Source organism: Cnephaeus nilssonii (assembly GCF_951640355.1).
Source record: "Cnephaeus nilssonii genome assembly, chromosome: 22".
Taxonomy (NCBI): Eukaryota; Metazoa; Chordata; class Mammalia; order Chiroptera; family Vespertilionidae; genus Cnephaeus; species Cnephaeus nilssonii.
This window is the reverse complement of record NC_137093.1, coordinates 9830188-9856114: the sequence shown is the minus strand read 5'-3', so window position 1 is coordinate 9856114 and position 25927 is coordinate 9830188. Positions and strand designations below refer to the sequence as shown.

Here is a 25927-nt window from a genome sequence, read left to right as displayed (position 1 = left end):
CAACAGCTTTCACCTCCAAAGTTATAATAATGGCATATATTTGTTTTTAAAAAAATGTTTTTATTGATTTGAGAGAGAGAGGAAGGGAGAGGGATGCAGAGATTAGAAACATCGATGAGAGAGAATCATTAACTGGCTGCCTCCTGCACATCCCTCATTGGGGATCAGGCCCACAACCTGGGCATGTGCCCTGATCAGGAATCAAACCAGTGACCTCTTGGTTCATGGGTCGACACTCAATCATTGAGCCACACCGGCAGGGCTATATTTATGTTTTAAAGTAAAGGATGATAAAATTAATCTTCCTTGCATGATTAGTTGCCACCCCTCAAAACAATGGAAATCCCCTGCAGATCACAGATTTGGAAGCCTAGGCTACCTCTTACACTCTGTTCACTTCAATGGCAGTAACCTGACAGGAGGCTGTCCCTGCTGGGCTACCTATGGTCACTTCCCCACCCATCTCACAAGCTCCTTCCTCGGGCCAACAGAACCCCCCACCCGACCCTGAGGGAGAGTGAGCCTCACCCAGCAGCCCCACCACTTGCAGGAGGACGGATGTCGGCACAGTGTCAGGCTCATCTTCCGATTTCCCCTCGCCGTCCTCTGACTTCCAGGACAGCAGCTGCTCTGCGAAGGCCATGGCCAGTGGGAATTCCAGGGGCAGGGAATGTAACACCAGCACAGCTCCGGGAGGTGGAGACACTCCTAAAACAAGGGCCCCAGAGGACAGCTTGTGATTGGCAGGACCTGATCAAAATAAGCCTGAGAAAAAGGCCTCCCTGTCTGTGGAAAAACAGGGCCAGGAAGCCTGGCCACTCATCTGCTGAAGGCAGGAGGAGCCAGGGGACATCCCTCCAAGGAGTCCACTTATCTGTGTGACAACAGGACAAATGGCAGCAATGGGAAGAGGGAAGGATAACGTTCCCCAGTCAGGAAGATAACCCAGCACGGGAACAGTAAGTCAGATTTTAAAAGATGCTTCATCGGAACGGTCCCAGGTTGGTACAGAAAGAATCAGCCCTTTGGTGTAGCTGCAATCCTGTAAGAGCAGTAAGTTTATACTAGGTGTAGAGAGAGCGTTACCAGGACCATGGGCTTTGATATCTTCTGTCACTGCCATGGCCTGGATGGGACCAAAGCTGCCTACAGTGAGAGGAAAAGGCTGAGGCCTGATGCCCTCACGTGCACGGCACCCACCCCCACGCCCACTGTCAGACGTAAGCAGGGAATCGGGTCCTGGCCAAGTCAGGAAGACCGTGTTGACGGGCCTGCACTTTGGGGTGATGTTTACATGGGAAGGTTTACTTCGGCAAAATAGGCAAGACAGAGATCTTCTGTGTTTAATTAAAAAGTTGTAATAACAGCTAGTGTAGGCAAAATACTATGAGAAAACAGACTCTAATAAAGAGACTATGAAGTTACTTAGCAATGACCAAATCACTTGAGAAACATCCTTTCATTTCATTCCCTGCAGACGGAATAGCTCCAGGACTGGGGCTGCAGAGAAGCTAAGGTTCATTTTTGGGGACTGAAAGTTCAAAAATAACTTATAACTGTCTCTAGCAAGCCAGACAGTGTCAGTCTTTTCTTGTCAAACACACCAAGAAAGTGCCATGGAACTCTAAGCCTAGGTTATCCTTGCCTTAGGCACAGTCAGCAGGCTGTGGTACATAATGCACATGGTCAGCGACAGCTTCAAGATTTACAGAGATGGAGGGCTCCCTGGAGGCTTAACAAAAGATACCAGGGAGACGAGACCAACCAGGCCTTCCAGTCTGGTCACCGGGCTGTTACCACTTAGATGGGGAACGAGGCTCACGGAGGCCCATGCCCCAGGGAGCCACATTACACCCGAGAGATGCTGCTTTTAATGAGCACTCGATGGAAGGCAGCTGGGATTATTACAGGCCGACACGAGACTGCTCTGTTGGGTCATTCTAAATCGCAGACGTCCCAGCACACGCTGAGAAAGGAAAGTGAATCCCCACTTAGTCTGAGCAGCGTCTGCCAGGCCTTCCCCAGGCAGGAAAGGGAGCTTTTAATTTCCTGCCTCAACAATGCAGTGCCCCAAGCAGTTCTGTTCTTTACCGAAAAGAAACTGGGACAGAGCAAGGTACGAGTACAAAACCTTTTCCATGGTCAAAGAGAAGGAAAGCAGAGAAAACTTCCGGCTGTCCTTATTACCACGAGCTAACGCACTTACCCAGCTTGATGTGGACCTTGTCTGTGGACAGGATCACAGAAGGGTACTGGTTGGTGGTGGGTGGAGGAGTGAGCCCGGTGTTGGCCGGAGATGCATCCCGTGGGTAACAGACGGCCTCGATGAGGTTTAGCTGCCCATTTCGCTTGACCTTGTGGCCGAGCCCATACACCAGTACACGTGCCCACGGCGCCTTGTACAGAGAGGAGCTGAGGAGGAGGGATGGGAGTGAGGGGAGCCCCCATGCACACCAGGGAGTCAGCAGGTGCTTTGTCATGAAGGAGGAAAGTGAGAACTGGGCACTCGTAAGTCATTCCCACCACATTTCAGAGGTCATTCTTTATAAAGACTAATTTCTAAAACATGCAGGAACTGTAAGTTATTTCCAAATATAGTTAAGCAATAAAGAAAATTTTTGAGTTTTTCGTCTGTCAATTTCCCCCGAATCCATTTTACTTTTCTCTCCCCATCACCATCTGGAGAAAACTTACTCTTTGCGGAATCCAGACTGACTTTCTTTGCAAGATACCACGACAAACGAGGCTCCAGGGAAATTAACATCCATGCTGACTTTGGACTCAGAGATGGGAAATTCTTCGGAGGGGAACTGTTCTGGTGCTGTCTGCAGAGGGACATTTAACAAGGAAAGGCACAAGGACATTTAACAAGGAAAGGAGAGCTCTTCATCTTCCCAGCTCCCAGGCAAAGGGCAGGGCCACCCCGCTCACTGTCTCAGGTTCAGGAGGACAGGAAAGCCCTTCGGAGGAAGGACACTACAGACAGGACAAGGCATCAGAGTGAGGTGATCAATGTGGGGGTTGGGCGATGGGTGGAGGTGGGTTTGGAGAAGAAAGAGTGTCATTTCTAGGAAATCCACAAGACATCCAATAAAAATTGGGGCCCAGTTCAGGGATCTTAGAGCTTTGACTTTTACCTGCAGGAAAGAGCAGATCTGTTTCGTCAGCTCCAAAAGGCTCTCTTCGCCCTGGTGCAGGGTCCGTGTGATGGCCACGTGGAGCCACTCTCTCACTGTCTGGGAGCTGCCCTGGTAGAAGAGGTCTGTGGCCGAGCAGTTCTGGGAGTGGACGCAGTGCTGCAGAGACTGGGCCAGGAGGATTGAGCTGGAGCTGATGGTGCCATCTGGGGACAGGAAGGAACCACAGTTTGCCAGAACCACAACAGCCAATGGTGGTGAGATTTTAAGTAACTGTGACCAGACTGTCCAGTAGCCGAGCTGAGTTAGCTTGGGCAGGATGTCTGGGATAACAGACATAAAGATGATCCCGGGCATGGAGGTGGGGGGGGCGGTCCAGGATCAGTGCTCTTTAAATTTTGTTTTCTTTTAAGCAGCAAAACTATTTCCTAAAATGAAATCTGAAGTTGAGGCCCAAACACAAGTGGAGCAGCTTGGGTTCGGGGCTTCCCAGAGCCTGTCTGACCTGCTGGGCTGCCCTGGCCCACCCCGAGCTACACTGAGGAACTGCCAGAGTGGCTCAGAATGGAGTCTGTAAAGCAAGTGTGAGTTCATCATGGAAAAAAACACTTCCACAAACACTCTGGAGCTTCCCAGGCATGTTTTGAAGCTCTAGGTTACCAGGGTGGGGCAGTGGACCCCAGGCACTAAAGGAGCTGGAAGAGATGCAGCCCAGACTGGCTGGGGCACCACAACAGTGAGATGCCCTCTAGACTTAGAGTGCTACCTGTCCCCTCACCTCTTGCTCTCACACTAGTGGCTCCGAGGTCAAGGGCAGCAGGCTGAAGGATGAAGCACCCAAGGAAGACTGGACTAAGCAGATTCATCACTTAGCATGTACCAGAGCAGCCAACACACAGCATCAGCTCTCACCCCAAGCGCCCAAGGTCAGCAGATACACACAGGCTGGCTCATTAAAACATAAGCTGCCTGAAGTCACAATGAATCAGTAGGTCTGCTTTGGAGAAGTTTGATCACAGGAACATATTCCTGTCTTTACAAAGCCAGACAGAAAGTCTGTGGCAACAGTATAGTGACCAGACTTCATAAACATTATTTAATTGTCCTTGATCCACAATTAGTCTGGGAAGCTCTATGAATGCTTAACAGATCAATGACTAAAGTGAGTGATATACTTACTTCATATTTTTCAAAGAGTGAGAAAGCACTGCCAAGACCATTTTGGCTTAGTGCGGTTATCTCTACTGGTCTGAAGGTACTGTGCTCAAATCGCTCCCCCACCATGGACAATGAGTACACACTCTCAGGACTATTCCTCCCCATGCTGACTGCAGCAGTGCCAGCAGCAAAGCCAAGCTTTACCTGGGAGTGGAGGAGCGAGGAGCTGATTGGATAGCAGCTGCAGGTGCTCCAGGGTAATGTCTCGGATGGCAGGGATGTGGAAGAGGCGGGTAAACAAGTGAGGCAGCTTGGGGGCGAAGATATTGAGCAGGGCCATGCGGCAGTACAGCCTGGCCAGCGCAGCCTCACACCGCAGCAGCTCTCTGCAGGGCAAAAGGCAGGGAGATCACTAGGCGCCTCCGCTCCAGCCCCGCGCTGGACTGAGCCACAGGCCTCCCAGGGAAAAGACCACAACTCAGGTTTCTCTTCTGGCCCATGGTCTGTCCTCCAAGTTAGTCACTCGTGTTTAGGCAAAAAAGGTACATTTAGTTATGTTTGCTTTTTCCCAACTCAAAAATCACTGTGGAAAAAATAATGAAAACTTATGTCCACACAAAAACTTATACATGTACGTTCACAGCAGTGTTTTTCATAGTAGACAAAAAGTGGATCAACCCAAATGTCCATCAACCAAGTAAGGGTAAATCTGTACAATGGCATACTATTCAGCCATAAAAAGGAATGAAGTACTGATGATACATGTCACAACATGGATAAACCCTGAAAACATAATGCTGAGTGACGAAGCCAGACACAAGGGCCGCATATTGCATGATATCATTTTTACAGATTGTGCAGAATTAAGCAAACCCATGGAAATAGATTGGTGTTTGAGCTAGGGCTGTGGTCAGCAAACTGCGGCTCGCGAGCCACATGCGGCTCTTAGGCCCCTTGAGTGTGGCTCTTCCACAAAATACCACGGCCTGGGCGAGTCTATTTTGAAGAAGTGGCGTTAGAAGAAGATTAAGTTTAAAAAATTTGGCTCTCAAAAGAAATTTCAATTGTTCTACTGTTGATATTTGGCTCTGTTGACTAATGAGTTTGCCGACCACTGAGCTAGGGTATGGAAGAGTGCAAACTGACTATAATGGGTATAGGGTTTCTTCTTGGGGTGATACAAATGTTCTAGAATTGACTGGTGATGGTTGCAAAGTTTGTGAATATACTAAAAACCATTGACTTGTCTACTTTAAATGAGTGAACTGTATAGTATGTAAATTATATCTCAATAAAGCTATTAAAAATTTCGCTGTGGGAATTTTTAATGTGATGGATTTATAAATAGGCATGCACCTTAAATAATGGCTCATTAGTAACTAAGCAGGTCCCATCTCTTGGTAAAAAATCTAATCTAGCTAATACCAGCACAGGGAAGACTCACTGCATTTTAGTAGCCAATCACCATAATGAAACATTCTCCTGGTATCAAGCACTTTAAAAAGGAAAGTTAGAAGCAGCCCTGATGTTTCTATCAAGTTTAGGTTTAAGCCCTACTTGGTTTGGCTCAGTGGAGAGAGCATCGGCCTGTGGACTGAAGGGTCCCGGGTTCGATTCCGGTCAAGGGCACATGCCTGGGTTGTGGGCTTGATCCCCAGTAGGGGACATGCAGGAGGCAGCCGATCAATGATTCTCTCCCATTATTGATGTTTCTGTCTCTCTCTCCCTCTCCTTTCCTCTGAAATCAATAAAAATAAAAAAATTTTTTTTTAAAAAGTTTAGGTTTAATACCCACTCGGAGCCACCAGGGGTCATTTGAAATTGTCTAGGACAGTGGTCGGCAAACCGCGGCTCTTTGCCCCTTGAGTGTTCTAATGCCACTACTTCAAAATAGACTCGCCCAGGCCGAAAACCGACTTCTGCGCATGGGCCACGAAGTTTCAATTGCATTGTACGTGCACGCCCTCACGTGGTATTTTGTGGAAGAGCCACACTCAAAGGGCCAAAGAGCCGCATGTGGCTCGCAAGCCGCGGTTTGCCGACCACTGTGCTAGGACCACCTCTCAACCCCTCCACCTCACAGCAGAGCACCTGTGGCACAGGCCAGGTGATACTACATCCCCTTACCTGTCCCCTTACCTCTTGCTTTCAACTTTTCTTCCCAACTCCTGCGACTGTGCTATTATCTTTACTGGTTGCCTTCTCCCTAACTCCTCGCTTTGAAGGAAAACCCTTGTTGTCAACAATGAATGGCACATGTGGTAAAACGCAGTACGTGGATTTCGGTGACTAGAGAGAGGGCTCAATTTACCTATGAATCTGAAGGTTGGTGTTGTCCAGTGTGACCAGCCCATTGGTGGCAGTCCTTCGGTAGCCTGCGGGGGGCCTTTCCAACATGTCAATAGGATACCAGTATCGAACCAGCACACCTTCACTTCGCAGGTATGTTTCTACCTGCACCAATTCATTTACCTACAACAGTAAAAGGAAATGTCTATTTGTTTTTCTACACTAACTTTACCCCTTAGTTTTAAAACACATATAAAACCAAAGTCTTAAAGCAGTAAATGCTAGCTGCATGTCACTGAGTCTAAAAGTTCAAAGACATTTGGTTAGTATTGCATTAACAGTGTGTTTCGTTTTTTATACCAGTTAGCAAATTGTTATTGGTAAAATAAGAGTTTCAATGTAATTATGAGTCAGAAATTTAAAAAGAATAGTGCTATATTTCAGTAACAGTTCAACGCATATTGTTGCCAGGTAAATTTTCTGTTCATTGCTTTGATGTCTGATAACTCTATTTCATTACTAGGAAAATTAAAAGTAAACTCATGTATATGCATTCTGGATTCAAATACCAAGATAATTTTTTTTTTTTTTTTTTTTTTTTTTTTGCTTTGGGGCCATTATTAAAACAGAAGAAATAAAACTGTTTGAGAAATACCAATTATTACTTTAACAAAAATTCTGATTTTTATTTTCATACATTTCCATTGCTGAAAATATTGTTAGTTATATGCTTTCTGATAACTGGAGTCAGAAGTTTGTACCCAAAAGCAGTAGGAGATTAATAGTACTACTGCTAGAATTTCTACTTGAAAGTTCACCTTAGTAAACCACCAACCAGTAAAAAGGAGTCGGTTGAAGATGTGAAACTTTCCATTTCAAATCATTAATGGTACCTAACATTATCTATCTCTACCTAGATGGATACTAAAGCTTACTTAAGTGGTGACAGACACTTTCTCAGGACTCTTGGGTTTAAACTATACATTATTTCATCGGTTTTTCTTGAATGGGAAACATCTTAAATGCAAGCACGTGCACGCCACCTCAGGATGGCAGAGTCATAGCTTTCAAACAGGACCTCGTTTTCAAAAGAAAGCTTCAAGTTTGCCTCCCTCACTCTCTTCTGTTCCTTCTCCCCTCCCCCAAATCCTTGCTAAGCCGCAGGAGAGGGCCCGTCAAAATGGACAAGAAAACGACAATCTAATTTAATACACTTAGTTTATATGCGGGAAATTGAGGCTGAGACAACCAGTGAGATGATGTGATCAAAATCACAAAACTGGTTGTTGTTTTTATCTCTAGCCCTGAAAGCTGGAGCCTAGCCTCGATAGCCCAGCCAAGAACTAAGAGCCCAATCTAGTCCCTACGGCCTCACATACTTCCAAAGAGCAGAGACTAGTCCCTAAGACTCCAACCTAGACCCCATAGCCAAAGCCAGTCTGGAAGGTGTAGCCTAGCCCAGAAGAGTAAGTTCAGACCCCAACAGCCAAACTCAGTCCCGAAGGGCAGAACCTCACCCCTAAGAGCCCGGCCAAGCCCTGAAGAGCCTCATCTAGTCCCTAAGCAACACCCCCCCTCCAGCAGGCCCCAGGAACCAGCCTCAGTGTGTCCCAGTGACTTCCACAGGCACCGCCCCCTGGAGAGTCAGCAGCCCTTTCAACCTCAGGCTCCCAGGCCGAGTGTGCTCACTTAGGGTCCTCTCCTCTAAGGCAGTCTTGTGGGGACCGGGGCTTCCTCATGGCCGGGTCCATTTGATTTTAACGGACCTAGCCCGGGATGGCCCAGCCAAGGCCTAAGAGCCCAATCTAGTCCCAAAGGGCTGACACTAGTTCGAAGAGCGGAGACTAGCCCCTAAAACCTCAACCTAGACCCCAGTAGCCCAAGCCAGTCCCGAAGGGCAGACATCAAACTGTTTCTTTGTTCTGTGTCTGTAACAATCATGACTATGACAGATCAGCCATTCATCAAGGACAATGGGGGAATTTCTCTTTGAACTTGGGTAGACAGCATGTAGGGAGAGCCTGAACATGGCTGATGGAAAATAATGGCAAAGGCAGGTCTGAAGGAGCCGACGTGCTGAGAGGAGAGAGTTTATAACCCCTCCTCCCTGATTCGTGCTCATCTCAGCAAGGTCATCTGACATGACAGCAGTTAATTTGGTTTCTTCACCCCTAACTTGAAGAGGAATCCATCCCTTTTTAAGGTACATGGAGTCTGAGCATGAAAGTCTCAGTGTCTAGAAAAGGCTGTGTACTCACCGAATCCACATCTAAGACTACTCCATGAAGCCCAAAGGTTTTCAGCATCCCTCGGATGGCAAATTTTGGCAGAGCAGTTCCAACAGCACTGCTGGCTACATTATTGCTGTCCGGAGAGCGGGTTACTACCGTGAGACCTGAAGAGGGTAGAGAGAGAAGTTTTTTTCAGGAGCAAATATCATCATCACCTTGGGAGCCTCTATGTTAGGGTCTAAAATATCTCTACAGCATTGAGCAGTACCCTTGGTTTAGTTGTAGCCAAAAAGGGAACACAGCTTGGTCTGGAAGATAATACAACAAAGTGTTGTAAGAATTCTCACAATTCAACAAGACAAAAAAGCCAATTAAAAATGGGCAAAGGTTATGAATAAAAGTTTCTCCAAAGAGAAATGAAAAGGTATTCAACATCATTAGTCATTAGGGAAATGCAAGTCAAAGCCACTTTACACCCACTGGGATGGCTATAATAAAAAATCCAGACAATATTAAGTGTTGGCAAGGATGTGGAGAAATTAGAACCTTCATACATTGTTGGTGGAAATGTAAAATGGTGCAATCATTTTGGAAAATAATCTGACATTTCCTCAAAAAGTTAAGCATAGCCCTGGCTGTTTTGCTCAGTGGATAGAGCGTTGGCCTGTGGACTGAAGGGTCCCAGGTTCGATTCCGGCCAAGGGCACATGCCTGGGTTGCGGGCTCGTCCCTAGTAGGGGGCATGCAGGAAGCAGCCAATCAGTGATTCTCTCTCATCATTGATGTTTCTATCTCTCTCTCTCTTTCCTTTCCTCTCTGAAATCAATAAAGAAATTATGGGCAAAGTTAAACATAAAACTACCATATGACCCAGCAATTCCACTCCTACATATAGAAATAAAAATACATATTCACAAATTTGTATACAAATGTTCATAGCCAAAATGTAGAAACAACCCAAATGCCCATCATCTGATGAATAAACAAAATAAGGTATTATCCATACAATGAAATATTATTTTGTCATAAAAAGGAATGAAGTACCAACATGTGCTACAACATGGATGAAACTTGAAACATTATGTTGTATGAGAGGCCAGACTCAAAAGATCACATGTTGTATGATTCCATTTACAGTATATGAACTTTCCAGAACAGGCAAATCTACAGAGACAGAAAGTAGATTAATAGTTGCCAGAGGCTAAGGGAGAGAGGAATGGGGAGGAGTAAGGGTACAGAATTCCTTTTTGGGAGATGAAAATGTTCTTGAATTAGAGGTAATGGTTTGATGATTGTTCAACTTTGTGAATACACTAAGAACTGCTAGATTGTATGCTTTAAAAAGGTAAACTTTATGTTATATGAATTAGGTCTAAATTAGAAGAAAAAGAAAAGTAAATATATATTCCTGCCCCTGCCTATGATGTTCGAATAGTTTTGTGAAGGTCTAATGAGTGGTTTTAAATTCTCTTTTTTGTGCTTTTTCATATTTTCATTTCCTCAAAATGTGTCATAGATTTTTAATCAAAAGTTTATACTCATTCTATGAAAATTCTAAAAAGCACAATACAACCACATATTCCTGGTTTATTAGCTCAGCTGCCAGGACTAAGCCTGAGAACCCTCTACCCCCCACCCCCCCACTCCTCTCTCTGTACCACTGCCCTGTCTCACCTGCTCATGTTAGTGAGCCCTGAGCATGTGCAAGAGGCCACCAGAGGCCAGACAGGTGTCTACTTGTGCCCCACCAGGAACTTAGGGCCTTACATGGGAGATCCAGGAAGAAGTCATGTCACTCAGAGTAAGGAGAGTCACCCTAGGAGAGCCAGCAGCTGCTTGGCTCACGCTCATGCTTGGGAAAACTCAACTTCTCATTTCATAGGATGTTTCATAGGTGAAGTAAGGGAGAAAGCAAAACCTTTTCGAACTTTATCAATTGTGAATTTGTTCGCTTCATCTTTAATGTCTTCAATGGTAGGAAGGTAAAGGTCTCTTGGGATGCCACCATTCTCCTCGTAGAGGAATTCAACCGTCTGTCGGGCAATGTCCACCATGCCTAAAAAATAGAACAGCACTGATAACTCCCCAAAGAGCACATGATCTTCAGGCCAACCGTGACACTGACTTATTTCTAGAATGAAACAATAAGAGAATCTTTCAAACACTACTGGTGGTGCCCTAGCCGGTTTGGCTCAGTGGATAGAGCAAGGGCCTGCGGATTTGATTCCAGTCAAGGACAAATGCCGGGGTTGCAGCTTGATCCCCAGTGGGGGGCATGCAGTAGGCAGCTGATCAATGATTCTCTCGTCATTGATGTTTTATCTCTCTCTCCCTTCCTCTCTGAAATCAATAAAAATATATTAAAACAGTCCTAGGCAGTTTGGCTCAGTGGATAGAGCGTCAGCCTGCGGACTGAAGGGTCCCAGTTTCGACTCCGGTCAAGGGCACCTGCCTGGGTTGCAGGCTCGATCCCAAGTAGGGGGTGTGCAGGAGGTAGCCAATCAATGATTCCCTCTCATCATTGATGTTTCTATCTCTATCTCCCTCTCCCTTCCTCCATGAAACCAATAATATATTAAATATATATATATATATATATATATATATATATATATATATATATATATATATAAAAACAAAACCACTGTTGGTGGGAATACGTTGCCTTTTGGGGAAGGTAATTATGAAGAGTCTACCAAATTGAAAGTACTTAATGCCTTACTTCCAGGAATCTCGCTAATAACTCCCACAGAAACACACACACTAGTGTGCAAAGAACACTCTGTGCAGCATTGCTTATAAAGAAACAATGGAAATAACAAAAATATTCATGAACACAGCATGATTAAAAATGATAGGTCATTATGCAGTCATTTCACTTTAGTTAAGTCAAAAGAACAAACTAGGACAAATGGAGAGTAAGAAGAAAGTAAGGGTAACGCTTTTCCCCCTCATTTTTGTATGAATTTAATTAAAAAAATACATTTTTATTGATTTAAGAGAGGAAGGGAGAGGGAGAGAGAGATACATCAATGAATAGACCGAATCACTGACTGGCTACCTCCTGTACACCCCACATGGAGGATTGAGCCTGCAACCCAGGTATGTGCCCTGACTGGGAATCAAACAATGACCTCCTGGTTCATAGGTCAATGCTCAACCACTGAACCATGCCAGTTGGGCGTGAGTTTGATTTTTACTACAATAAACACATGTTGCTTAGTGAAGAGAGACAGAGAGCTACATAACTTCTATCCAGTACTGGAATCTGCTCTGTCTTCCTTCCCTGGGGAGAACATATCATTATGTTTAATAGCACAGCCACTATCCTATACAATAAAAACCTAATATGCTAAGTGTCCGGTCGTTCGGTTGGCTGTTCAAACAATCAAAGCGTAATATGCTAATGATATGCTAAGGCCACTCAACTGCTTGCTATGACGTGCACTGACCACCAGGGGGCAGATAGTTGACCGGTTGACCAGTCGCTATGATGTGCACTGACCACTAGGGGAGAGATGCTCCAACTGGTAGGTTAGCTTGCTGCTGGGGTCTGGCCGACTGGGACTGAGTGAGACAGGCCAGACATGCCCTGGAGCCCTTCCATGGTCCCTCCCCAGCTGGCCAACCTCCCAAACCCTCTCCAGCCCTGATCGTACACCAGTGGGGTCCCTCGGCCTGGCTTGCATCCTCTAGCAATCCGGGGCCCCTCAGGGGATGCTGGAGAGCCAGTTTCAGCCGATCCCACAGGCCAGGCCTAGGGACCCCACTGGTGCATGAATTGGTGCACTGGGTCTCTAGTTAATTAATAAACCAAGTAAATAAATGACCAGAGCCCTGAAGACAATCACACTGTAGGGAGGACAGGGGTGGGGACAAGGGTATCCCTTTGCTGTAGCCGCCTTAGCTCCCATACCGCTCAAGAGGTTGTGGGTGAAAGAGTGGGTGCTGACAGCATCTGCTTTTAAATAAGCCTTATTGCCATCACATGTATCTACCATTCCTTTACTTACTGGCCTTGCTGTAATGAAAAGGAGCAGCATTTTCTGAGCATACTTTAAAAGGGGGCTGAAATTAGAGAAGGATGCTTAGAGAAAGATGTATCAGACAGAATAAACAAGAAATGGGCCTAATATTAGAAAATTATGGAAAAATAACTTTTGTCACATTTTACAAAGGAATAGAAGGTAGGAGAAAAAAGACTCTGCTGTCTACTAAACAGGAGTCCGGGGACTGGGGAGAAGGCCAAATGAAACCAGAACAATAAAGAGATGATTTCATTAACCTCCCATGGGTTCACCCTCTCAGGGGTGGTCTTTTGGGCACCAGAAGCCATCTCCCTATCCTTCCCATCCTCCTTCGGCTTTTTGCCACTGCTACATTGAAGGCTGTTGTATTTGGCAGGTAAATGTTTTAAGTTTAAATTAATATAGTTCAGCTGGTTGGCCATGGTCATACAGATGAATCCCAAGAGAATGCTTGAGCAAGATGTATAAGGGCCCAGAGGCACTTCGGGTGAGTCACAAGGCCAGGGGTCACTGGTCTGGCTCTGGTCCAGCAGCTGCCCTTGGATAATCACATTTTCTGCTGTGCTGTCTATACTTGCCCTCCTCTGAACTGGGAGCAGAGCAGGAGAAGGCACACTCGGCTACAGACATTCAGGATGGTCCAGGAACAAATGGTAAAAATAAAATAAAAAAGATCCTGTACATACTGATTGAGCTGCCCATGGAACCTATGCTGTGGCTTCCTGGTCTGTCCTTATGACACTGCAGTTTGTTGTTTCATTACTTGTTTCTACAAGGATGTAAGCTCTGAGAGAAGGGACCATCTAGATCTTGTTCACAGAGGATTCTTTATTCCCTAGCACAGGGCCCAGCACTGGGAGGCACATGCAAGCATGGACAGATATGTGAATGAATCAATGACAATAAAAATGCAACTGAAACAAAGCCCTCCTCACTGGGAAAACCGATGACCGGCGCTGCTGCTTCAAGGCTGCCAGGCGGGAACTTGGCATTACCTTTATTAAGTGAAAGTCCTCTGAAAGCAAGGTAAGATCTGTTCTGTGGTTGATATAACACAGACACGGTGTTTCGTTCAGATGTTGAGAATGAACGAGGAATAATAAATTATCTTTTTATCTGTAGGACCTACTATATCAGATTATGTTGTTCCTTTGCTTACCCTCAATGGCTTCCCATTTGACACAGAGTAAAATCCGCAGTCCTGGCCAAGGCTGACACTGCGCCCTGCTCATTCATTTCCTGCTGCTCCTCCCTCACCTTGTCCTCTTTGGCTCCTTGGGCTCGGCCTTATTGCTGTTCCCTCCCATGCTCACTCCCACCCGAGGATCTTTCTAATGGTGCTCTCTCTGCCCAAAACTCTTAATACAGAAGAAAAGAGAAGAATATAACGAATCTGTCCTGGAATTTAGGTCAGCAGCTGAAGTAGGGCTCTAATAAGAGCAGGAAGCTTTCACACTTTGTCACAAGATGCATGAATATTCTCACAGGTTAAGTCTAAACAAGATCATTCCACTGTCATGGTCTAAGCTTTGGGGTAGAAACATGGAGAAACACACACACACTCTTTCTCTCTGATAAGTCCTGGCACCAATGAAAAAGGAATTACTCATCTATCACTGGAAATCAGGGACTCAGCATAGAAGTTCCTAAGAAAAATAAAGGCCTTTTGGTGGCTTTTCTTTTTATTTGGTCCTAATCTCAGGACAAAAGAGGAGAAAGGTTGCTAACACAGGGACAATAACTAACTTTTTATACCATCTCTGCTGCAATGACGACAGAAAACCAAACCAATGTTCCACAGGAAGACAGCGATGCCTAATGGGAAAAGGCATTTCTGCATCTCAAAAAGCATGTGTTCCACAAAATGAGGAAAAGCACTTAAGATTCAGTAATGATCCATTGTCTGGGGCCACACCCTGTACCATTCTTTGCTGGATAAGTCGTAGCCAGGGGAGAAAAAAATCTTACCGTCGTAAATCACTGTGACATTTAGAACTCTATTAACGGAATACTTACTATGTGCTAGGCACTGTTTTTAGAAACTTTATCTGTACTAACTCACTTCTTTCTCATATACATGTGAGGTGGTTATCATTATTGACTCCATTTTAAAGGTAAGGAAAGTTCAAAAAGGTTAAGTAACCTTCCCAAGGTCACACATCTGGTAAATAGCACAGCTGTGACTTCAGAGCCCAAGCTATTACCCACCAGGACACGCAGCTTCCTGGTATAACCAGGCCACTTCACTTCAGTAGCCCATAAATTGGAAAACACTGAGTGAAAATGACAAGGAGAGAAAACGCTGGCACGGAAGTCAGGGCCACAGAGCTCAGCAAAGGTACAGCTAGAAGACACTGCGAGGTCCGGCCCACATTTAGATGAACCCTCTTTCCCGATTTACATTCTGAGTGTCACCGAAACACATCTCTTCTAATCAAGAAGTGGCCTCCATAGGAGAACGTAAGGCACTGACCTAGTTGTAGAGCACCCTTGATCTGGTCCAGGCCCGACTTCCGCTCTGCTTCATTGCGGAAGCGTCTTCGGATAGTAGGGAACACCTTGGTCTCCCACGCTTTCACCAGCAGGGCATAGTGGTCCTCCTGGAGGAAGGCAAACTCATGATCAGAGAGAATGCTTCATGCAGTCATCAGTCCTGCTCTAACTTACAACTCTCACCCCCTCACAGGCCAGTAATGGAAACACACTGTGTGGACCACAACTCACTATACCTCAGATGCCAGAGGAGGCAACAGCTAGACTTCCTTCTCTCTAAAGCCAACTTTACTGCTGGATTACTATCAAATACTTCATTTCTCTAACACCTCTAGATCAGTATTGGGCAAAAGAGCCCAACAGGTATTGCTATTGTGTAGTTTAGAAAAACAAACACTGCAAAGGCACTGTTGAAACCCAATGATATCATTCAAAGCGTAACAATTCCAGTCTTGTACGCTCAGATCAAAACCATTCCTCATGGCCTGTCCTGGGCACCAGCGAGCTAAGTGGATGCTGCAGGTCTCTTACCTGTGGGATGTCGTCATCGTCATCGTCATCACTTTCATCATCTGCAATGGGAGGTGGGTGGGGGTCTGGGCCAGAGGTGATGAAATTCTCATAGCTGAGCTCTACTTTGTAATGACAGGATGTGTCACTGTCATATTCTGTAACAAAGCACAACGGCAGTGAGTTCCAGGCAAGAGCAGGCTGGAAAAATCATGCACTTCTCACCATGAACAACTTGGATTCTCTTCATGTATGTGATAGAAAGACTCCTAGTATTTGTAGGGATTTCCAAGTGCAGAGCCAAGAAATCACTAATTATTTATAATTACTCTGAGTCCTGCGATAGGTTTAATGGGTATAATTCAACACAGGGAAGAATCGGAAAAGTTCTTCACCATAAAAATTAAAAAGATACTTAAGACAGTTTGCAAACCAGTATCCTAAGGGCCTAATATGACTTGCAGACATCTTTAGTTCAGAAAGCTCAGTTTTATTCAGTTTGATTATGAAAATTTTCAAATAATAGAAAGCTTCCACAATCAGCTTTTTATTCTTTGATGACCTCAGTTTTAAAACAGTTCAAAGAAATGATTAACATTTTTAAATGAGAAGATTTCATAAAAAATTCTGGGGTTTTTATCTCATAAAAAATGGACAACTTTGCAGGCTTGCACTTTCACGTGGCCACATTCCACGTGGCACTGAGTGGTGGCAAGTGTCCTATATTGGGGGGGGGGGTTCACTTTCAAGTCTGCCTTGCTTCCTCCTTATCCCCATTTCCTTTCATTGGGCCAGTTACCCCATTCCCACCGGTACCAGAACGAGCCCAAGTTAAATTGACTAACAGCATTTGCATTCCCAGAATGCAGTGGGGCCCTGGGAGGAGGTGGCTTACGCTGCTGAGGGGTGGCCACAGCGGCAATCCTGCACGGTGGCCCATGAGTGCCTGGGTCTGATGCAACACTGGTGCCAGCATCGTTGTCACTGTCAGATGCCATGGCAAAGGGCAGGGCCTCGAAGTTAGCACTGATCTCCTCTGCCAGGTCAGTGCACAGGTCAGCAGCGTTGCGGTGGGCCTGCCCTTCGGCATAGGCGAATGGGCGGGAGCCAAAGTTAGCTCGAGTCTTGGTGTTCTGGAAAGGACAGCAAATAAAGGACTTGAAAGGACTTAGGCTTATTTATTTATTTTTAACATCCTGAGGTGTTAATGTCAAACCATAAGCATGGCCCCAGCTATGGGACAGCAAGTGAAACTAGGCCAAGGGGCTGGTATAACTGTGTACCTGGCACTAGAGCTCTGCAGAAGCCAGCCCTGCCTACCCTCACCTTGCACTCTCATGCTCTTTGCTACACACAGTGACCTTTCCTTTTCTTTTTAAAAAATATATTTTATTGATTTTTTACTGAGAGGAAGGGAGAGGGATAGAGTTAGAAACATAGATGAGAAACATCGATCAGCTGCCTCTTGCACACCCCCCACTGGGGATGTGCCCGCAACCAAGGTACATGCCCTTGACTGGAGTCGAGCCTGGGACCCTTCAGTCCGCAGGCTGACGCTCTATCCACTGAGCCAAACCGGTCAGGGCCACAGTGACCTTTCTTGTTTCTAATATGTTCCCTTCTACTTGATGTCACTGCATATGCTGTTCCCTTCACCTGGAACATACTTTCTTCCAATTTTTCCCAGTAAGGCATTTGTGGAATATATATACTTCCTCAGGGTAATGGAGACACGATCAGGTTTGCTTGGCATTGCTTTCATAAAGTCTACAATGTGCAAGTGCACTGTGATGATCAGTCCATGTGGCAGCTTGCCTGGTGGCCATGGGTGCCCAGATTAGACATTCTTTCTGGACGTGTCTGTGAGGGAGTTTCCAGGTGAGATTACCATTTGAATCTGTGGACTCGGTGAAGTAGATTTCCCCCTCCAATGTGGTTGAGCATCATCCAAATTACTAGCAGAATTTGTTTTCCATCCCAACAAGATACCTACCTTTTTCTGAATGTGAACCACAGGCCACATGCCACCAGAGACGTCCTCGAGATACGGCGAGAGGCGCTGCCCACAGTAAGTGAAGTACACCCGGCCCTTGGCTGGCTGCCCTGGAGGAGGCGGAGTCCCCTCTGTTCTCTCCCAGCCAATTCCTGCCACATCGCCTGTGGCAGAGAACAGGAAGGAAACAACATGTTTTCCCCACTTACTATTAAATAAACTTCCGAATTGCAACCAGTGTGACAAGGCCACATATCACTGACTATCTTTGTTTTATTTATTTATGCATTGGTTACATGTGAAAAATACATGAAGTAACTGATTGTATTTAAAGAAACAAAGTTACTGTAGAAATAAACAATTGTAAAAAGAAAATGTTTAGGAGAAGAAAAACACCTAGTGTCTGAGTTAAGTTAGCTACTACAATTATACATTAAATTTAGCCTTTTCCTGGCAGCCAAGACAAAAATGGAAAACAGTGGGTGTGATTTTTAAATGGAGGAATATAAGTTTTTTTCTTTTTATATGTGGAAGATTACTTATGGCATAAAGGTAAAAAGGTAATTTCTTAATAAAGTTATAGAAGACTTAAGAGATGATCTTAAAATAATTTATTATTTTATTTTATAATAAATCTTTATTGTTCATATTATTACAGGTGTTCCTCTCCCCCACCCCATAGCTCCCCTCCACCTGATTCCCCACCCCACCCCATGCCCTTACCCCCCGCCACTGTCTTCATCCATAGGTGTAAGATTTTTGTCCAATCTCTTCCCGCACCCCTCAGGCCCCCTAGGATCTTAAAATAATTTAAAACTCAACCCACAATGTAACCTAAAGGTACTCCATTGAAGCGCCCCTTACTTATATGTATTTAAGGCATTTTTGCAGGATGCTTAGATAATAGAAGCCCTGTTGTTTTCTCATGAGGTTCCTGGGTACCGGGATAGAACTTAGAGGCCCAAGAAGAGCATGTCCACTACATCCGCACTCCCACTTCCAGAAACTGCTAGCACAGGAGCTTTCTAACTAACCTATTGTTGCAAACTCTCCAATAAGTGCTTGAAGTTTTGTGATTCTATTTTTTATCACAGAGCCTCATATGTTTTAGATACACTAGGACTGGCTTCCCAGTAGTCAGGGAATAGTCAGTTTAATCAGAGATGATGCTAAGATGTCCTGTCTGAAAATACGTAGCCAACATGTTTGGCTTCTTCTAATGTGAGAAGAATGCCTATATTTTGCTACTGCTGGAGCAGGTAGGACTGATCCCAATTCATTACTACACAGATTATTACTTGCATGGAGGCCAAAAAAAAGGAGGGGGGGAAAGATTGGTTTTTAATTGAATTGACTATGTGACTGAAACATCTGGGCAGAATATTTGTTAAAACTGGACCAGATATTCAGGCTACCAAGAGCAAAGTCTACATTTCCAGTATAATATATTTCACAAATGCCTCATGGCTGGTAGTGGAGTTCTCCTTTAAAAAAAAAATAAAAAAAAAAAAAAAAATATATATATATATATATATATATATATATATATATATATACACACACACATACATATATATATATAATAAAAGCCTAAGAAACCATTACAGCGGAATGACCAGAAAGACTGGTTGCTATGACCACCATGGGGCAGAGGCTCAATGCAGGAGCTGCCCCTGGTGGTCAGTGTGCTCCACCAGCCAACCTTCCACAGCTGACCAACCTCCTGTGGCCCCGGCCCCTGCCAGGCAGCCAACCTCCTGCAGCCCCTCCCCCCACATCCGGCCAACCTCCCAGGCCCATCCCCCAGGCTGGCTGGCCTCAATTGGCCCCGGACTGGGCGAGACTCCCCAATCAGCCCCAATAGCCGGCCAGGCTGAGGGACCCCACCCATGCACAAATTCATGCACCAGCCTCTAATCCTATCTAATAAAGAGGGGATATGCTAATTGACCCTCATGCCATCACAAAGATGGCGGTGCCCACAGCCAAGGAGGGAATATGCTAATTGCTGCCCCGCCCTCAAAGATGGTGGCACCCACAGCCACAAGATGGCAGTGCCCAGTCCCCTCAGCCCCACCGGGGTGGCAGGTGCACAGCAAGGCCTGGCCCGCCTCCAATTCATGCACTGGAGGGGGGGACCCTCAGCCCGGCCTGCCCTCTCTCACAGTCCAGGAGCCCTCAGGGTCGGGAGGCAACCTGGCGATCAGGGGAAGGTGATGCTCCATCACACTCTGCTGCTGCCACTGCCAGCAGCGCAAGCCTCGGCCGGCCCTTGTTACCTGAGCCTCGGGCAGCCCTGGGCAGCCACCATCCAAGGCTTGCCTGCATCTCGGGCCGGCCCTGGGTGGCTGGGGGGGCTAAGGGGACTGGGGGACTCTGGAGGCAGGTGTGCGGAGCAGCCGGGCCCACCCTCAAGCAGGCCCAGCCTTGCCATGTGCCTGCCACCCCGGCGGGGCTGAGGGGACTTGGTGCCGCCATCTTGTGTCTGTGGACACTGCCATCTTTGAGGGTGGGGCAGTCAATTAGCATATTCCCTCCTTATTGGCTGTGGGCGCTGCCATCTTTGTGATGGCATGAGGGTCAATTAGCATATTACCTCTTTATTAGATAGGGTGTGTGTGTGTGTGTATTATTGATTTCAGAGAGGAAGGGAGAGGGAGAGAGAGATAGAAATATCAATGATGACAGAGAATCACTGGCTCCCTCCTGCACATCCCACACTGGGGATTGAGCCTGCAACCCAGCCATGTGTCCTGACTAGGAATTGAACTGTGACCTCCTGATTCATAGGTCGATGCTCAACCACTAAGCTATGCTGACTGGGCAAGTTCTCTTTTTCTGAAGCTATTGATCTGCTCATCAATAACAAGCTGATGAAAGACCAAACTTCAGAGAGAAGCGAAATCTCAGAATTTTCTCATGATGGAGGAACAAAAGTAAATGTGACTCCTAAGTTACCAAATGGAGGCTCTAGATGATAATGACCTTATAAAATGATAGGGTTGGTGTACACTAGAGAACAATGATGACAAGTATTTCCTTTTCACTAAAGGACAAACTGACTGTTTCCAGTTGTTAAGTTTATTTCATTTCAGACCTACAGAGGGTGGGGGAAAAAGCTCCTGCTGCACTCACCGGGAGAGAGAGTCACATCTAAGCGAACGCTCTTCCACTGCAATAAACTGGAGCCATTGTAGTGCACAGCCCGGCCATTGCTGAGGAAAAACAAGGGGAGTCAAAGACAAGGCTAACTCGCCAACACAGAGGCGGGGAAGTAGCACACAGGTGGAGGGGGTTCAGCGGCATGAGAGTAATTAGTAGAGAAATCCTAGGAGCCATTCTCTTTCCCTAAACATGAACATATTTCCACCAGTATTTTATACATTTTGGGGGTTAGAGATTAAAATGATATTCCTTTAGTATTAAAGCACCCATTCCACTACTTTTTTTTTTAAAGTAACAGCAATAGTAGCCACTTACTTGTGGAAAAGACAAGTGCCCACTGGATTAGTCCAAGCCCCATCTCGTTTCTCTGCTTCTGTAGCAAAGCCAAAGGAAACTATGGGTCCAGTGTCGTCATCAGTATCTCCATAGGAAACAATTTCTATTTCCCAGTAAAAAGATGGGGCCTGAAGAAACACCAGAAGTGGGCAGACAATCAGAGAGCTGAACTTGCTTTTTCTCTCAAATTTGAAAGAAAGAGGCAAAAGCCAGTATGTCATATGATTTCTCACCTGAACTGGCAGTGGTGAGGTGGCGTAGATAAAGGTGCCCCGGGGCAGACCGCCCCCAGCGCTGGGGTCAGCCAGGAAGGTGACGGATGTAAGGTGCGATGAGAACATGCAGGCTCGAACAGGTGGGAACACTCTTGAGGCGCTCCAAGTTATCTCTTTGGGCTGCATTGGGGAAAAACTCTCATTTAATAGAATTGCAAATACAAATCCTTTCACTCTCTCAAAGAAGAAAAATAATATTCATTAAATAACATATTTTTTTTAACCAAAGGAAACTTTTCTTTAAGAAAAGGCAGTCTCCTTCCCTAAGCCCAGTCCTGCTCTCTCAAAATAATCACTCTTAACTCTTTTAACTGTTAATTCTGATCTTACCTCTATATTTCTCCTATGCTTATGACACTATTTTTAATATCCCATTAAGACATCATTTATCCTCTATTATGACAGAGAGGTTTCAATTCCCACGGACCTACTTCTCCTGACACACATGTACATACACAGGTCCTCACCCCTCATCCTCCCAGTGCAGTCATAGGACAAATTCTGGTTCAATCAGTAATCAGAATTTATATCACTAGGACTTAATATTCAGCTCAAATAAAAAAACACGAGTTCTATGGTTATACTCCCTTTCTTCTTGGTTAGATTAATTGCCTCATTTTTTCACTTTCATAGTTTTTAATAAATCTAATCACAGAATTCCAACCTTCTCTATCAGATGAAAGCATATTTTTAAAAACCCCTCCATTTCACTTTTATCCTAAAGAACGAACTAAAAGATTCATGTGAAGATGAGCTCGAAGGACATACAGATCACTATCAGAGCAAAAACTGAAACAATGTGGATTTGCAACAAGAAGAGCTTGAGTGAGTAAACTGAGGCACAAGTATATGCTGGACTACTCAGTTTTTATTGGTTGATGTGGAAAGGTACTCATCTATGGAAAGGGAAAAGCTAGACACAAAACTGAATGGACTGCAGAAGCCCATTTTTGTTAAACAGAAATTATAGACAACTGGAGATGATGAAGTTTCAGGTGACATTACTTTTTATATATTTTTTAAACTTTTGATTTTGAAATAATTTCACACCCATAATACTACTATAATTTTTATGTACTCTTACTAAGATGCATTGATTTTTTTGAAATATAATTCATATAACATATAATTTACCCCTTTAAAGTGTACGATTCAATGTTATTTTAGGATATTCACAGAGTTGTGCAACCATCGCTATGACTTAATTTTAGAAAATTTTTGTCCCCCTTAAAAGAAACCTTTGCCCATTTGTAGTCACTCCCCATCCGACCCTCCCCCTAGCCCCTGACAACCATCAATCTGCTTTCTGTGTCTATGACTTTGCTTATTCTGGGCATTTCACATGGAATCATACAACATGTGGTCTTTTGTGACCGGCTATCTTTGCCTAGCATAATGTCAAGGTTTACCCATATTATAGCATGTATTACTGCAGCATTACTATTTAAGGCTGCATAATATTCCACTATATGGATACATCACATTTTATGCATTCATTCATTAGTTGATGGACATTTAGGTTGTTTCCACCTTTTGGGCTATTATGAATAGTGCTGCTAGAAAGTCACAGATATAGCAATTGTTAATATTTTGCAACTTCTGCTTTTCAATCTTTCTCTTATTCTCTCTCTACATAGTCTTATTTTTATGAGATCGGCTACAGATCTAACATTTTTGAAAAAGTGTTCTTTTTCTGTTGTTGATGACATGAAAATGTACAAGTTAATGAACTCTGCTCCTCTACTGTAATTTCTCCATATTCAGAATGACAAAACAATATGCTTTGACATTCAAAGATGATAGTATGTCCCTGCAGAATATATGCCTCCAAATGGCTTTCAAAGGCTCATTCTAAATTCTATTGAAGTGCTAGTTGGCATTGTTCAATGTCCGGTGCTGCAGTCAGGCAGGAGGTGTGGTGCTGCAGAGGGCTCACCTGTCTCCGGTCGGCCTGCAGTGGTGGCGGTGGGGGCCTAGCACAGTCCCGGTAGAGCATCCTCAGCCGTTCACACTGCACCTCCACAACTGCCAGTCGCTCTCCTGGAGGGAATACATCGAAGAAGTGAAAACAAGTCTTATAACCCCCCAAAAGCACTCCACCTTTTTTTTTTTTTAATATATTTTGATTTTTTACAGAGAGGAAGGGCGAGGAATAGAGAGTTAGAAACATCGATGAGAGAGAAACATTGATCAGCTGCCTCCTGCACACTCCCTACTGGGGATATGCCCGCAACCAAGGTACATGCCCTTGACCAGAATTGAACCTGGGACCCTTCAGTCCGCAGGCCTCTGCTCTATCCACTGAGCCAAACCGGCCAGGGCAGCACTCCACCTTTTTTGGAGAAGGGTCAAAGCAAAATAATGCTTGCAGAGATGATTCAAATCCTAACAAAAGAGCAAATACCTTGAGACATTTTTGCCTAGTACACATAGCTCAGCAGCAGAGCAATGTGGGATAATGAGGAATGACTGCGTAATGGGTACAAGGTTTTTTTGGGGAGGAAGTATGGAAATGTTCTGGAATTAGACAGTGATAATGGTGGCACACCTCTGTGAATATATTAAAACCCAATGAACTGGACACTATTAAATGATAAAATGTATGGTATGTGAATTATAACTCAATTTTTAAAAATGATGTCTTAGGAGGAATAAAATGTAGTCCAATAAAAGTAAAACAGAATTGTTTAGGATAATAGCAAGAAAGATTTATTGACTTGTACCACAGCTACAGACACCAACACAATAGAAGATGGAATTAGATATGGATTAGAAAGTGGAAGGAAAGTTGAGGCCAAGACACAAGGGTCAAAGTGGAGGCAGGAGTGAGGCCAGGCCACGAGGTGTGTGCTCACTGTCCTTTATCTACACCTGGAAGGCACAAGTCCAGATCTGTTTCCCACTAGACAAGTCAAAGAAGGAAACTATGTAGTTATAGGATTCATGGAGTCCATTACATAAATGTAAACTAATTAGTCATAAAGAGCCCAGCTATTTTTGATAAGCACTTTTTGATAAGCTGCCAGGCCTGGGTCTCAGGGAAGGATTGCCCACACAGAAGCCTGACAGCACAGGAGAGGCAGGTTGAGAAGGTGGGTCAGGGGAATTCAGAGCACTGTTCCTTCAAGTGAGGCCTGAGTCCACCCACAACTTACAATTGTGACTTTTGGTTAGAGCTTGGACAGCATTTTAACATGCTTCCCAGGGTTCCTATGAACGTTCAAAGTTTGAGAAAAACCTTTGGCTCAGGGAATGTGTGTATTTAGGAAGAAGAGGAAGCAGCTGAACCTGAGAGAGTCTGGCTTCTGTAAGAGTACAAATTAAACCTGACCATTTTTTTTCATTTCTATAAGCCTTTTTTTTTCCCAGTTTTAAAATTTGTTCCCTATGCTATTTCAACCAAGGGATCAAGTTAACTTCTCAGGAATATTGCTTCATGGGAAAAAGTTCTGAGGTGCTACCTTCCTAGATCAGATGGAATTAGATACTCTTTCCTCGGATCAAAGAAGCTATACAATTTTGATATGACTTAGTTAATATAATGGCAAATCTGCTGCTTAATTCATCCCAGAGGAAGTAAAATAATAGAAGGAATTCATTTAAATTTTTTTTTCATTTTAGAGACTCAATATATTACTGCCTATAAATATTATAACATTTTCATATATGAAATAAAAAAATATCAACACATTCTATATAATCCTATATAATAAAGAGCTAATATGCTAATTAGACTGGATGGCGAATGACCTTTCAGAACAACCTTCCAGAACGACCAGTGGGCGGGGGCCGTGGGGCTGCGAGGCAGCCGGGGCTGCGAGGGCTGAGCCCCTTGCATGAATTTCGTGCATTGGGCCTCTAGTTAAAAATCAAAATCAAAGAATTTTCTCTTCTACCCATCACCTTGAATCCTCTTTATTAAACATCATTTCTTCTAAGCACAGTCTATGAATCCTTGTAGGATGTGAGAATCCCTTGTTGTGTTGCAAAGTAACCCAGATTCTGAGGGTGGGAAGAGTTGTTTTTTACAGGTAAATGACTGAGAAGTCAGCAACTTAATATTTTACGACATAGGGTGCTATTTTAGAATATAAATCGATAAGCTAATAGTCTTCTCTTTTGTAGTAATTAATCAGTACTTCTCATATGTTTCTTTCCAACCCTCTGTTACCACAGAGTTATTTTCCACTAGGAAAAAAGGGTTAGGTGGTTATTAGTAAAACCATTTGAGATCACTGTTCTAAATTATTATACTTTCTAGCCTGTGCATTAAGTACCAAAATTAATTTCACAGAATGAGACCTCTTTATTT

The 25927-nt window shown here is 44.5% G+C and overlaps 1 protein-coding gene across 5 annotated transcripts in view; it reads right to left on the bottom strand.

Moving 5' to 3' along the window:
- The window catches only part of HECTD4 (HECT domain E3 ubiquitin protein ligase 4), a 153112-nt gene that overhangs the window by 21608 nt on the left and 105577 nt on the right, over positions 1–25927 (bottom strand). For all 5 annotated transcript variants that reach the window (XM_079762554.1, XM_079762556.1, XM_079762555.1 and 2 more), the window contains exons 45-60: positions 23552–23655; positions 21574–21735; positions 21320–21468; positions 20975–21054; positions 17840–18003; positions 16742–16979; positions 15868–16004; positions 15317–15443; positions 10734–10871; positions 8843–8979; positions 6607–6767; positions 4500–4681; positions 3138–3343; positions 2695–2825; positions 2207–2412; positions 529–708 (exon numbers count right to left, since the gene is read on the bottom strand). In XM_079762554.1, the coding sequence (XP_079618680.1) occupies positions 529–708; positions 2207–2412; positions 2695–2825; positions 3138–3343; positions 4500–4681; positions 6607–6767; positions 8843–8979; positions 10734–10871; positions 15317–15443; positions 15868–16004; positions 16742–16979; positions 17840–18003; positions 20975–21054; positions 21320–21468; positions 21574–21735; positions 23552–23655 (2502 nt within the window). The remainder of the gene's footprint in view (positions 1–528; positions 709–2206; positions 2413–2694; positions 2826–3137; positions 3344–4499; positions 4682–6606; positions 6768–8842; positions 8980–10733; positions 10872–15316; positions 15444–15867; positions 16005–16741; positions 16980–17839; positions 18004–20974; positions 21055–21319; positions 21469–21573; positions 21736–23551; positions 23656–25927) is intronic.